The 15098-nt window shown below is 51.0% G+C and overlaps 1 protein-coding gene across 1 annotated transcript; it reads left to right on the forward strand.

Moving 5' to 3' along the window:
- Positions 1-5805: 5805 nt before the first annotated feature.
- On the forward strand, positions 5806-13882 carry HACD2 (3-hydroxyacyl-CoA dehydratase 2). Its single transcript, XM_063429160.1, has 8 exons — positions 5806-5831; positions 8577-8700; positions 9487-9604; positions 9692-9710; positions 9849-9937; positions 12328-12449; positions 12904-13082; positions 13472-13882. The coding sequence occupies exons 2-8, from the start codon at positions 8579-8581 to the stop codon at positions 13546-13548; spliced, it is 726 nt and encodes a 241-aa protein (XP_063285230.1). The 5' UTR covers positions 5806-5831; positions 8577-8578; the 3' UTR covers positions 13549-13882.
- The last annotated feature ends 1216 nt before the right edge of the window (positions 13883-15098 follow it).

A 15098-nucleotide genomic window follows, 5' to 3' on the forward strand; every position in this document is an offset into this window, starting at 1 on the left:
GGAGGGGGGGTGATTACATATCCGGGAGGGGGGGGTGATTACATATCCGGGAGGGGGGGGTGATTACATATCCGGGAGGGGGGGGTGATTACATATCCGGGAGGGGGGGGTGATTACATATCCGGGAGGGGGGGGTGATTACATATCCGGGAGGGGGGGGTGATTACATATCCGGGAGGGGGGGGTGATTACATATCCGGGAGGGGGGGGTGATTACATATCCGGGAGGGGGGGTGATTACATATCCGGGAGGGGGGGTGATTACATATCCGGGAGGGGGGGTGATTACATATCAGGGGGGTGATTACATATCAGGGAGGGGGGGTGATTACATATCAGGCGGGGGGGTGAATACATATCAGGGAGGGGGGGTGAATACATATCAGGGAGGGGGGGTGAATACATATCAGGGAGGGGGGGTGAATACATATCAGGGAGGGGGGGTGAATACATATCAGGGAGGGGGGGTGATTACATATCAGGGAGGGGGGGTGATTACATATCAGGGAGGGGGGGTGATTACATATCAGGGAGGGGGGTGATTACATATCAGGGAGGGGGGGTGATTACATATCAGGGAGGGGGGGTGATTACATATTAGGGGGGGGGTGATTACATATTAGGGAGGGGGGTGAATACATATCAGGGAGGGGGGTGAATACATATCAGGGAGGGGGGTGAATACATATCAGGGAGGGGGGTGAATACATATCAGGGAGGGGGGTGAATACATATCAGGGAGGGGGGGGTGATTACATATTGGGGGGGTGAATACATATCAGGGAGGGGGGGGTGATTACATATTGGGGGGGGTGAATACATATCAGGGAGGGGGGGTGATTACATATCGGGGGGGTGAATACATATCAGGGAGGGGGGGTGAATACATATCAGGGAGGGGGGGTGATTACATATCGGGGGGGGTGAATACATATCAGGGAGGGGGGGTGATTACATATCAGGGGGGTGAATACATATCAGGGGGGGTGAATACATATCAGGGGGGGGTGATTACATATCAGGGGGGGGTGATTACATATCAGGGGGGGTGGTGATTACATATCAGGGAGGGGGGGGGGTGATTACATATCAGGGGGGGGGGGGGGGTGATTACATATCAGGGGGGGGGGTGATTACATATCAGGGAAGGGGGGTGATTACATATCAGGGAGGGGGGGTGATTACATATCAGGGGGGGGGTGATTACATATCAGGGGGGGTGGTGATTACATATCAGGGGGGGTGGTGATTACATATCAGGGAGGGGGGGGTGATTACATATCAGGGAGGGGGGGTGATTACATATCAGGGAGGGGGTGATTACATATCAGGGAGGGGGTGATTACATATCAGGGAGGGGGTGATTACATATCAGGGAGGGGGTGATTACATATCAGGGAGGGGTTGATTACATATCAGGGAGGGGGGGTGATTACATATCAGGGAGGGGGGGTGATTACATATCAGGGAGGGGGGGTGATTACATATCAGGGAGGGGGGGTGATTACATATCAGGGAGGGGGTGATTACATATCAGGGAGGGGGGTGATTACATATCAGGGAGGGGGTGATTACATATCGGGGAGGGGGTGATTACATATCGGGGAGGGGGTGATTACATATCGGGGAGGGGGTGATTACATATCGGGGGTGATTACATATCAGGGAGGGGGGGTGATTACATATCAGGGAGGGGGGGTGATTACATATCAGGGAGGGGGGGTGATTACATATCAGGGAGGGGGGGGGTGATTACATATCGGGGGGGTGATTACATATCAGGGAGAGGGGGTGATTACATATCAGGGAGAGGGGGTGATTACATATCAGGGAGAGGGGGTGATTACATATCAGGGAGAGGGGGTGATTACATATCAGGGAGAGGGGGTGATTACATATCAGGGAGAGGGGGTGATTACATATCAGGGAGGGGGGTGATTACATATCAGGGAGAGGGGGTGATTACATATCAGGGAGAGGGGGTGATTACATATCAGGGAGGGGGGTGATTACATATCAGGGAGGGGGGGTGATTACATATCAGGGAGGGGGGGTGATTACATATCAGGGAGGGGGGGTGATTACATATCCGGGAGGGGGGGTGATTACATATCCGGGAGGGGGGGGTGATTACATATCCGGGAGGGGGGGGTGATTACATATCCGGGAGGGGGGGGTGATTACATATCCGGGAGGGGGGGGTGATTACATATCCGGGAGGGGGGGTGATTACATATCCGGGAGGGGGGGTGATTACATATCCGGGAGGGGGGGTGATTACATATCCGGGAGGGGGGGTGATTACATATCCGGGAGGGGGGGTGATTACATATCCGGGAGGGGGGGTGATTACATATCAGGGAGGGGGGGGTGATTACATATCGGGGGGTGATTACATATCAGGGAGGGGGGAGTGATTACATATCAGGGAGGGGGGAGTGATTACATATCAGGGAGGGGGGGGTGATTACATATCAGGGAGGGGGGGTGATTACATATCAGGGGGGTGATTACATATCAGGGGGGGTGAATACATATCAGGGGGGGTGAATACATATCAGGGAGGGTGAATACATATCAGGGAGGGGGGTGAATACATATCAGGGAGGGGGGGGTGATTACATATCGGGGGGGGTGAATACATATCAGGGAGGGGGGGTGATTACATATCGGGGGGGGTGAATACATATCAGGGAGGGGGGGTGAATACATATCAGGGAGGGGGGGGTGATTACATATCGGGGGGGGTGAATACATATCAGGGAGGGGGGGTGATTACATATCAGGGAGGGTGATTACATATCAGGGGGGGTGATTACATATCAGGGGGGGTGATTACATATCAGGGGGGGTGATTACATATCGGGGGGGTGAATACATATCAGGGAGGGGGGGTGATTACATATCGGGGAGGGGGGGTGATTACATATCGGGGGGGGGTGAATACATATCAGGGAGGGGGGGTGATTACATATCCGGGAGGGGGGGTGATTACATATCCGGGAGGGGGGGTGATTACATATCCGGGAGGGGGGGGTGATTACATATCCGGGAGGGGGGGGTGATTACATATCCGGGAGGGGGGCGTGATTACATATCCGGGAGGGGGGCGTGATTACATATCCGGGAGGGGGGGTGATTACATATCCGGGAGGGGGGGTGATTACATATCGGGGGGGGGGGGGTGAATACATATCAGGGAGGGGGGGTGAATACATATCAGGGAGGGGGGGTGATTACATATCAGGGAGGGGGGTGATTACATATCCGGGAGGGGGGGTGATTACATATCCGGGAGGGGGGGGTGATTACATATCCGGGAGGGGGGGGTGATTACATATCCGGGAGGGGGGGTGATTACATATCCGGGAGGGGGGGTGATTACATATCCGGCAGGGGGGGTGATTACATATCAGGGAGGGGGGGTGATTACATATCAGGCGGGGGGGTGAATACATATCAGGGAGGGGGGGTGAATACATATCAGGGAGGGGGGGTGAATACATATCAGGGAGGGGGGGTGAATACATATCAGGGAGGGGGGTGATTACATATCGGGGGGTGATTACATATCAGGGAGGGGGGAGTGATTACATATCAGGGAGGGGGGTGATTACATATCAGGGAGGGGGGTGATTACATATCAGGGAGGGGGGGTGATTACATATCAGGGGGGGGGGGTGATTACATATCAGGGAGGGGGGGTGATTACATATCAGGGAGGGGGGGTGATTACATATCAGGGGGGGTGAATACATATCAGGGAGGGGGGTGAATACATATCAGGGAGGGGGGTGAATACATATCAGGGAGGGGGGTGAATACATATCAGGGAGGGGGGGGGATTACATATCGGGGGGGGTGAATACATATCAGGGAGGGGGGGTGATTACATATCGGGGGGGTGAATACATATCAGGGAGGGGGGGTGAATACATATCAGGGAGGGGGGGTGAATACATATCAGGGAGGGGGGGGTGATTACATATCGGGGGGGGTGAATACATATCAGGGAGGGGGGGTGATTACATATCAGGGGGGGTGATTACATATCGGGGGGGTGATTACATATCAGGGGGGGTGATTACATATCGGGGGGGGTGATTACATATCGGGGGGGTGATTACATATCAGGGGGGGTGAATACATATCAGGGAGGGGGGTGATTACATATCGGGGGGGGGGTGAATACATATCAGGGAGGGGGGTGATTACATATCAGGGAGGGGGGTGATTACATATCAGGGAGGGTGATTACATATCAGGGGGGGTGAATACATATCAGGGAGGGGGGTGATTACATATCAGGGGGGGTGAATACATATCAGGGAGGGGGGGTGAATACATATCAGGGAGGGGGGGTGAATACATATCAGGGAGGGGGGGTGAATACATATCAGGGAGGGGGGTGAATACATATCGGGGGGGGGGGGGTGATTACATATCGGGGGGGTGATTACATATCAGGGGGGGTGATTACATATCAGGGGGGTGAATACATATCAGGGAGGGGGTGATTACATATCAGGGAGGGGGTGAATACATATCAGGGAGGGGGGGTGAATACATATCAGGGAGGGGGGTGAATACATATCAGGGAGGGGGGGTGAATACATATCAGGGAGGGGGGGTGAATACATATCAGGGATGGGGGGTGATTACATATCGGGGGGGGGGGTGAATACATATCAGGGAGGGGGGTGATTACATATCAGGGAGAGGGGGTGATTACATATCAGGGGGGGGTGATTACATATCAGGGGGTGAATACATATCAGGGAGGGTGAATACATATCAGGGAGGGGGGTGATTACATATCGGGGGGGGGGTGAATACATATCAGGGAGGGGGGTGATTACATATCAGGGGGGTGAATACATATCAGGGAGGGGGGTGATTACATATCGGGGGGGGTGAATACATATCAGGGAGGGGGGTGATTACATATCAGGGAGGGGGGTGAATACATATCAGGGGGGGGGTGAATACATATCAGGGAGGGGGGGTGAATACATATCAGGGAGGGGGGTGAATACATATCAGGGAGGGGGGGTGAATACATATCAGGGAGGGGGGTGATTACATATCAGGGAGGGGGGTGAATACATATCGGGAGGGGGGTGAATACATATCGGGGGGGGGGTGAATACATATCAGGGAGGGGGGGTGATTACATATCGGGGGGGGGGGGTGATTACATATCAGGGGGGGGGGGTGATTACATATCGGGGGGGGTGAATACATATCGGGGGGGGGGGTGAATACATATCAGGGGGGGGGTGATTACATATCGGGGGGTGAATACATATCGGGGGGGGGGGGTGATTACATATCGGGGGGGGGGTGAATACATATCAGGGAGGGGGTGATTACATATCAGGGAGGGGGGTGATTACATATCGGGGGGGGGGGGGGGTCCAATACTTAGTAAAGCCACACCTGGAAGGGTCGCGGTTAGAGCAGCCGGTATTATTTGAATGGAGGCGCTTCGCTTTCACTCCTTCCGGGCTTCCGTTGGTTACTATGGAGACACCGTGACGTAGTCCGTGTTCCAATGACTCCTGAGCGGCAGACAGTACCAGGCAATGGATTGTGTCTCAGGTGCGCGCACTCTATTCTAACTGACACTAGAGCTGATTGGTCAGAACTGACACGTGACACGCCTGGGAACAACCCTGACAGGCGGCAATGAACTTATGGCAGAAACCCCGCCCTCCTGCCAGACTCACCCAATCAGCGCGGCGCTCTGTGTCCAGGCTTCCTATTGGCTGAACGGGAGCAGAATCGGCTGAGTCTGTCCGAGAATCTGAGAGAGACCGACCGAGTGACAGGTACAGACAGACAGACAGACAGACAGAGAGAGAGAGAGAGACAGACAGAGACCGACCGAGAGAGAGAGAGAGAGACAGACAGACAGACAGACAGAGACCGACCGAGAGACAGTTACCCCCCCTAACTGGGAGAGAATCCCCCCCCTAACTGGGAGAGATTCCCCCCCCCCTAACTGGGAGAGATTTCCCCCCCCCCTAACTGGGAGAGATTCCCCCCCCCCCCTAACTGGGAGAGATAGGGAGAGATTCCCCCCCCCTACTGGGAGAGATTCCCCCCCCTAACTGGGAGAGATTCCCCCCCCTAACTGGGAGAGAATCCCCCCCTAACTGGGAGAGATTCCCCCCTAACTGGGAGAGATTCCCCCCTAACTGGGAGAGATTCCCCCCCTAACTGGGAGAGATTCCCCCCCTAACTGGGAGAGATTCCCCCCCTAACTGGGAGAGATTCCCCCCCTAACTGGGAGAGAATCCCCCCTAACTGGGAGAGAATCCCCCCCTAACTGGGAGAGATTCCCCCCCTAACTGGGAGAGATTCCCCCCCTAACTGGGAGAGATTCCCCCCCTAACTGGGAGAGATTCCCCCCCTAACTGGGAGAGATTTCCCCCCCTAACTGGGAGAGATTTCCCCCCTAACTGGGAGAGATTTCCCCCCTAACTGGGAGAGATTTCCCCCCCCCCCTAACTGGGAGAGATTTCCCCCCCCCCTAACTGGGAGAGATTCCCCCCCCTAACTGGGAGAGATTCCCCCCCCCTAACTGGGAGAGAATCCCCCCCTAACTGGGAGAGAATCCCCCCCTAACTGGGAGAGAATCCCCCCCTAACTGGGAGAGAATCCCCCCCTAACTGGGAGAGAATCCCCCCTAACTGGGAGAGAATCCCCCCCTAACTGGGAGAGAATCCCCCCCTACTGGGAGAGATTTCCCCCCTAACTGGGAGAGATTTCCCCCCCCCCTAACTGGGAGAGATTCCCCCCCCCCCTAACTGGGAGAGATTTCCCCCCCCCCTAACTGGGAGAGATTTCCCCCCCCCCTAACTGGGAGAGATTTCCCCCCTAACTGGGAGAGATTTCCCCCCTAACTGGGAGAGATTTCCCCCCCTAACTGGGAGAGAATCCCCCCTAACTGGGAGAGAATCCCCCCTAACTGGGAGAGAATCCCCCCTAACTGGGAGAGAATCCCCCCCTAACTGGGAGAGAATCCCCCCCTAACTGGGAGAGAATCCCCCCTAACTGGGAGAGATTTCCCCCCTAACTGGGAGAGATTTCCCCCTAACTGGGAGAGATTTCCCCCCTAACTGGGAGAGATTCCCCCCCTAACTGGGAGAGATTCCCCCCTAACTGGGAGAGATTCCCCCCTAACTGGGAGAGATTCCCCCCCCCCCCTAACTGGGAGAGATTTCCCCCCCCCCCTAACTGGGAGAGATTTCCCCCCCCCCCTAACTGGGAGAGATTCCCCCCCCCCTAACTGGGAGAGATTTCCCCCCCCCCCTAACTGGGGAGAGATTTCCCCCCCCCCTAACTGGGAGAGATTTCCCCCCCTAACTGGGAGAGAATCCCCCCTAACTGGGAGAGAATCCCCCCTAACTGGGAGAGAATCCCCCCCTAACTGGGAGAGAATCCCCCCTAACTGGGAGAGAATCCCCCCCTAACTGGGAGAGAATCCCCCCCTAACTGGGAGAGAATCCCCCCCTAACTGGGAGAGAATCCCCCCTAACTGGGAGAGAATCCCCCCCTAACTGGGAGAGAATCCCCCCCTAACTGGGAGAGATTTCCCCCCTAACTGGGAGAGATTTCCCCCCCCCCCCCTAACTGGGAGAGATTTCCCCCCCTAACTGGGAGAGAATCCCCCCCCTAACTGGGAGAGAATCCCCCCCTAACTGGGAGAGAATCCCCCCCTAACTGGGAGAGAATCCCCCCCCTAACTGGGAGAGAATCCCCCCCTAACTGGGAGAGATTTCCCCCCCTAACTGGGAGAGATTTCCCCCCCTAACTGGGAGAGATTTCCCCCCCTAACTGGGAGAGATTTCCCCCCCTAACTGGGAGAGATTTCCCCCCCTAACTGGGAGAGATTTCCCCCCCTAACTGGGAGAGATTTCCCCCCCTAACTGGGAGAGATTTCCCCCCCCCCCTAACTGGGAGAGATTTCCCCCCCCCCCCCCTAACTGGGAGAGATTTCCCCCCCCCCCCCTAACTGGGAGAGATTTCCCCCCCCCCCCTAACTGGGAGAGATTTCCCCCCCCCCCTAACTGGGAGAGATTTCCCCCCCCTAACTGGGAGAGAATCCTCCCCCCCCAACTGGCCCTGCCTTGGTTGTGGCTCTATTATTAACATTCCCCTCGTTGTGGTGGTAGATCATGGTGTAAATGTCTGATGCTCATTCACTGCCCCCCTGCAGATTACATAGGAGGACATTTGCAATTGCTGTCGTAGTCTGGGCGTTTTACCCGCTGAGACAAGGCTTTATCTTCTCAATGTCACCTCTGTTCCCAACCGTTCCTTCCTGTTATCTCTGAGCCAGTGGGAATCAGTGTCATATTACAGCCATGAAATCCCTGGGCCTGTGTGGGTCCCTGCGTTGAGGATGCACATTACACAGGATTCTCTCCAACCGCTCAAAAACGACTTATTTTTTGAGTGTTCATAGGCTTTGGGGCTCAGTAGCTTGAGAATCTCTTACAGTAACCTGTGCTGAGTAATGTGTCGCTCAGGAAGGTGCCGGTATGTAAGGTTATTCTGTTTGTTAACAGGTATGGCGAGTCCAGTGTCTGGGGGCACCCGCTCTACCAACAGTGGAAGTCACCGGAAAAGAAAGGCTCCTGGAGCTTTGGCCACAGCGTACCTGGTCCTCTACAATGTTGTCATGACAGCTGGGTGCGTAAACATGTTCTCACCTCATTGCAAGAATGGGAGATTTTACATTTATTGCTAGGAAGTCTCTTCACACATTAATGTTAAATAAGTGATCTCATGAGAAATCGGGAAGAAAAAATAAATTCAAAACTCAGAGAGACACAGGATTGGTATTTTCCATCAATGTTATTTAAACCTTTTTTTAAAACAATTCATTAATTTCCAAATACAGTTCTCCCATTTGAATAAAAGGAGGTTGATAGTGAAGGCTGCACTTTGTACATGACTCACATAATGCATAGCCTGGTGAATCCTGCAGGAAGCTCATACCAAGGAGGCAGCACACGCTCCTCGCAGCCAGTGTACATGACTCACACAATGCATAGCCTGGTGAATCCCTGCAGGAAGCTCTTACCAAGTAGGCAGCACAAGCTCCTCGCAGCCAGTGTACATGTGACGCATGTTACAGCCGAGCAATGCTAGAAACAACAGGAAGTCCAGGAGTGGATGAGATCCGTCACTTTATGTTTGCTGCTGTTGTAACATTTTCTTGTTTACACTGATAACCACTTCAGTATTTTGAAGTGAACATGGTGCAAGGATTTAGACAATTCAAGTTCTTCAGCTGCTGGATCGCTGGCAATGGGGGGGAAGCTTAGCCCCAAGTGGGACCCAGATAACAGGATAATCGTTGCAAAACTATTTGTCCATCGGAATACTTTTGACACCATAACCACTGCAGTGGGAGTAACACTTTGCAATGGGTTAGTTTCAGCATGGAGTGTGATGGTCCTGTCTTTTCTGCAGGTGGCTGGTTATAGCAGTTGGTTTAGTCCGTACTTACCTGGCCAAGGGAAGTTACCACCAGCTTTATTACTCTATAGAGCGACCACTGAAATTTTTCCAGACTGGTGCTTTACTTGAGGTAGGTGTCTGTTCTGTTTAATTAACTAGTTGTTCTTTCTCTTTATTTAAAAACCAAATTATTAAAACTGTTTTTCCTCTTTTACAGATAGTCCACTGTGCAGTGGGTAAGTTATTGTCCCATATATTAGTAGATCTGTTTTGCTGTAGATTGTGGGGTTTTTACTTTGGGAGAGATGGTCATGTATGGACCAGTTTGGGTTTGTTCATATGACATATTAATCCCCAACTGATCTTCTCCCAAGGCATTGTACCTTCGTCTGTGGTTCTCACTGCGTTCCAGGTGATGTCCCGAGTGTTCCTGACATGGGCAGTGACGCACAGCGTGAGAGAGGTAGGTTCAAGCTTGTAACACTGTAAAAGCCATAAGTGGACGTGGTTTCATGTTTTACTTTCTTCACTTGGAATGTACACTGTGAGAATTAAATGGATCTACCCCGGCACTGGGAATGTACACTGTGAGAATGAAATGGATCTACCCCGGCACTGGGAATGTACACTGTGAGAATGAAGTGGATCTACCCCGGCACTGGGAATGTACACTGTGAGAATGAAATGGATCTACCCCGGCATTCGGAATGTACACTGTGAGAATGAAATGGATCTACCCCGGCACTGGGAATGTACACTGTGAGAATGAAATGGATCTACCCCGGCACTGGGAATGTACACTGTGAGAATGAAATGGATCTACCCCGGCATTCGGAATGTACACTGTGAGAATGAAATGGATCTACCCCGGCACTGGGAATGTACACTGTGAGAATGAAATGGATCTACCCCGGCACTGGGAATGTACACTGTGAGAATGAAGTGGATCTACCCCGGCACTGGGAATGTACACTGTGAGAATGAAATGGATCTACCCCGGCACTGGGAATGTACACTGTGAGAATGAAATGGATCTACCCCAGCACTGGGAATGTACACTGTGAGAATGAAATGGATCTACCCCGGCACTGGGAATGTACACTGTGAGAATGAAATGGTTCTACCCCGGCACTGGGAATGTACGCTGTGAGAATGAAATGGATTTACCCCGGCACTGGGAATGTACGCTGTGAGAATGAAATGGTTCTACCCCGGCACTGGGAATGTACACTGTGAGAATGAAATGGATCTACCCTGGCACTGGGAATGTACGCTGTGAGAATGAAATGGTTCTACCCCGGCACTGGGAATGTACGCTGTGAGAATGAAATGGATCTACCCCGGCATTCGGAATGTATGCTGTCAGAATGAAATGGATCTACCCCGGCATTCGGAATGTATGCTGTCAGAATGAAATGCTTCTACCCTGGCACTGGGAATGTACGCTGTGAGAATGAAATGGATCTACCCCGGCACTGGGAATGTATGCTGTGAGAATGAAATGGTTCTACCCCGGCACTGGGAATGTACGCTGTGAGAATGAAATGGTTCTACCCCGGCACTGGGAATGTACGCTGTGAGAATGAAATGGATCTACCCCGGCACTGGGAATGTACACTGTGAGAATGAAATGGATCTACCCCGGCACTGGGAATGTACGCTGTGAGAATGAAATGGATCTACCCTGGCACTGGGAATGTACGCTGTGAGAATGAAATGGATCTACCCCGGCACTGGGAATGTACGCTGTGAGAATGAAATGGTTCTACCCCGGCACTGGGAATGTACACTGTGAGAATGAAATCGTTCTACCCCGGCACTGGGAATGTATGCTGTCAGAATGAAATGGTTCTACCCCGGCACTGGGAATGTACACTGTGAGAATGAAATGGATCTACCCCGGCATTCGGAATGTACACTGTGAGAATGAAATGGATCTACCCCGGCACTGGGAATGTACGCTGTGAGAATGAAATGGATCTACCCTGGCACTGGGAATGTACGCTGTGAGAATGAAATGGTTCTACCCCGGCACTGGGAATGTACGCTGTGAGAATGAAATGGTTCTACCCCGGCACTGGGAATGTATGCTGTCAGAATGAAATAGTTCTACCCCGGCACTGGGAATGTACACTGTGAGAATGAAATGGATCTACCCCGGCATTCGGAATGTACACTGTGAGAATGAAATGGATCTACCCCGGCACTGGGAATGTACGCTGTGAGAATGAAATGGTTCTACCCCGGCACTGGGAATGTACGCTGTGAGAATGAAATGGTTCTACCCCGGCACTGGGAATGTACACTGTGAGAATGAAATCGTTCTACCCCGGCACTGGGAATGTATGCTGTCAGAATGAAATGGTTCTACCCCGGCACTGGGAATGTACACTGTGAGAATGAAATGGATCTACCCCGGCATTCGGAATGTACACTGTGAGAATGAAATGGATCTACCCCGGCACTGGGAATGTACGCTGTGAGAATGAAATGGATCTACCCTGGCACTGGGAATGTACGCTGTGAGAATGAAATGGATCTACCCCGGCACTGGGAATGTACGCTGTGAGAATGAAATGGTTCTACCCCGGCACTGGGAATGTACGCTGTGAGAATGAAATGGTTCTACCCCGGCACTGGGAATGTACACTGTGAGAATGAAATGGATCTACCCCGGCACTGGGAATGTACACTGTGAGAATGAAATGGATCTACCCTGGCACTGGGAATGTACACTGTGAGAATGAAATGGATCTACCCCGGCACTGGGAATGTATGCTGTAAGAGAATGAAGTGCTTTGGTGTATGAACAACACACATTATCTAATGCGTTGCTTTTATTTTTCTTATCAGGTTCAGAATGAAGACTCTGTCCTGCTGTTTGTTGTGGCGTGGACAATCACAGAGATTATCCGCTATTTATTTTACACTTTCAGTCTTTTAAACCACCTGCCTTACATTATTAAATGGGCCAGGTAAGGAAGGGAGCACTGAGCAATGGGATTGGAGACATAATTACTTGTTCTTCTAACTTTGTTTTTTGAGGTTTGCATATACAGTGTTTGTTTATTGCTTTTTTGTTTTTCACTTTGATTTTGCCCTGAGCTGTGTGAATTGGGAACTAGATTTTATTAAAGTCATCAAGACCTCGTTTCAAGTTCTACTTTCAGCAACTCTCTGCCATCTGCGAACATTTGGGAACATTATTTTCATCAAAATGGCCGCAATTGCCATGCAGACGGAAGTATAGTGTGTTTTTTGTTAGTTTTTTTTACAGGATTTAAATCTTTTTAACTGTTTTTCACCTCAATAGAAAAAGAAATAAGCCCCCCCTCCCCCATGCCATGACCTGTACTACTTGCAATGAGAGGGGTACAGTGTATAAAGCATCAGATTGCTGACGTGTAATATTCCGTCCTGTCTCTCCAGGTACACGCTGTTCATTGTGCTGTACCCGATGGGTGTCACAGGCGAATTACTGACCATCTACGCTGCGTTGCCTTTTGTGAAGCAGACTGGCTTGTATTCCATCAGACTTCCCAACATGTACAACTTCTCATTTGATTACTACACATTCCTTATCCTTGTCATGGTGTCGTACATTCCCAGTGAGTATAAAGCAACATTGAATTACTGCCCCTTCTGGCACACATGGTTAAACAGAACCCAAACATTGACGAGAACATGGTCCGGGTGTTACTGACTGTCACTGTGTCCCTTCCCCCATATAACCTACACATTGAGCGCTGGGTTCTCCTGCAGGGCATGGTCCGGGTGTTACTGACTGTCACTGTGTCCCTTCCCCCATATAACCTACACATTGAGCGCTGGGTTCTCCTGCAGGGCATGGTCCGGGTGTTACTGACTGTCACTGTGTCCCTTCCCCCATATAACCTACACATTGAGCGCTGGGTTCTCCTGCAGGGCATGGTCTGAGTGTTACTGACTATCAGTCAAGCTGCTCGGTTACTGTTGCTGATTTGTTTCTTGTTTTCAGTCTTTCCCCAGTTATATTTCCACATGATTCACCAGCGGAGGAAAGTTCTCACCTCGGAGCACAAGAAGTCCGATTAACCCCAGCTGACCTGTTCTGGTCGGATGTTTATTGTTCTTTTTGTTAAGTTTTTTAGAGACACAAATGCTGCAGACTTTTGAGTCAATCGTTTAATCTGAAAATAACTGGATGAGGTAACATTGCAGGAATGAAAGCTCTGAGTTAGCTGTTTACATCCTAACACGGTACGCAAGCTCTTACAGCATGCGCCCAAGAGGTGAATCCAAAACCTGTTTCTGGAGTCCTTGCTACCTTGCCTTCTTTTATAACCCAAAGTGTTCTGTATTTGTTACTAAACGCTTGTGATTTGATTATTCTATAAAATGTAATTGGAACGCTTGTCTTGGACATTGACTGCATGCTGATTATTTAACTTGTAGAGATTATCCCAAAGCAGCGAGGGGGAGGTGTGACTGGCTTTGGAGCAAGGGGCGTTTCTTTAGAGTGCCATCCCTCCCTCCCCGGAGGCAAGTCAAATGTGTCAGCTGGGTAAAACATGTTTTTTTCCCCATTGTTCTTACCTGAGGTTTGTCCTGGTCTGTTCATTGAGACCCGCAGCTTCACATAGGGCATTCTGGGAGTGTGCCACGCGCATGGATCCACGGGGAGGTAGTGTATATTGTGCTCTCTCTATTGCTGTGTAATATTCATCGCCTTTTTACAGTTTCTAGAGATCTCCAAGTCCTTTTTATATGAAAGTGTTTTGTTTTTTCCTGCATGATGACGCATGTTGATACAGTCAATCATCAACCCCTCTACTGCCAGAGCCCACACCTGGCAGTACAAAGATTAACCCTCTAAATGCCCAGTGCAATTTGAAATACTTGATTTGTCTGTGATTCTTGCCCTTCTGGCACTTAGAATATTAACGGTGAGTAATAGTATATGTTTTTAAACGGCTGTTTTACTGTCACTTCCTACATTTTAGCACAGAAACTTGGATAATGGTTGTACTTTTTTCCTTTTTAGATGATTTTAATTCAAATAGTTTGTTGGGCAAAGCCTTGCAGTGGATCCTTGCAGTGATTATTCACCCCGGTAACTGTTGCAGTAACATTTATTGGGATAAGGGACCAAGAAATTGTTACTTCTCTCCTCATTGTAAAGTTAAAAGGCACCCAGACCACTTCAGCTAATTGAGGTGGTCTGGGTGCTGTGTCCCTATTGCACTTAGTGCTGCAATGTTAAACCGTTCCAGAGAAACTGCAATGTTTACATTGCAGCACTAAGTCTGCCCCCAGTGGCTGTCTCTCAGACAGCTACTAGAGGGCTTCCTGGATCCAAACTGACCTGGACCCCCAGAGTCATATTTTTATGGGGAGGTCTAATGGGCGTGGCATTGGCCGAGCATGCACATTAGCGTCCGCTGGGATCAGGTAAGTAAATAAACATTCTTTAACCCTTTATTTACCGTTGTGGGGGAGGTAGAGGGAGCTATAGTCCCTGGAATACAGCTTTGTATTCCTGGCACTATAATATCCCTTTAATAGCAAGTAACCTTTCACATCTCCTGCTGCCACCTCCTGGCGGTCGGTCTGACGGGTGCCACCTCCTGGCGGTCGGTCTGACG

The sequence above is a fragment of the Pelobates fuscus genome, chromosome 8, assembly GCF_036172605.1.
Source record: "Pelobates fuscus isolate aPelFus1 chromosome 8, aPelFus1.pri, whole genome shotgun sequence".
NCBI classification, from domain to species: domain Eukaryota; kingdom Metazoa; phylum Chordata; class Amphibia; order Anura; family Pelobatidae; genus Pelobates; species Pelobates fuscus.

Excerpts from the sequence above, each read along its gene's own strand:
- HACD2 (XM_063429160.1), top strand. The coding sequence starts at position 8,579 with ATGGCGAGTCCAGTGTCTGGGGGCACCCGCTCTACCAACAGTGGAAGT. Across the intron at positions 8,701-9,486 it reads AATGTTGTCATGACAGCTGG|GTGGCTGGTTATAGCAGTTG; the intron begins GTGCGTAAACAT and ends TCTTTTCTGCAG. Across the intron at positions 9,938-12,327 it reads TGACGCACAGCGTGAGAGAG|GTTCAGAATGAAGACTCTGT; the intron begins GTAGGTTCAAGC and ends TTTTCTTATCAG.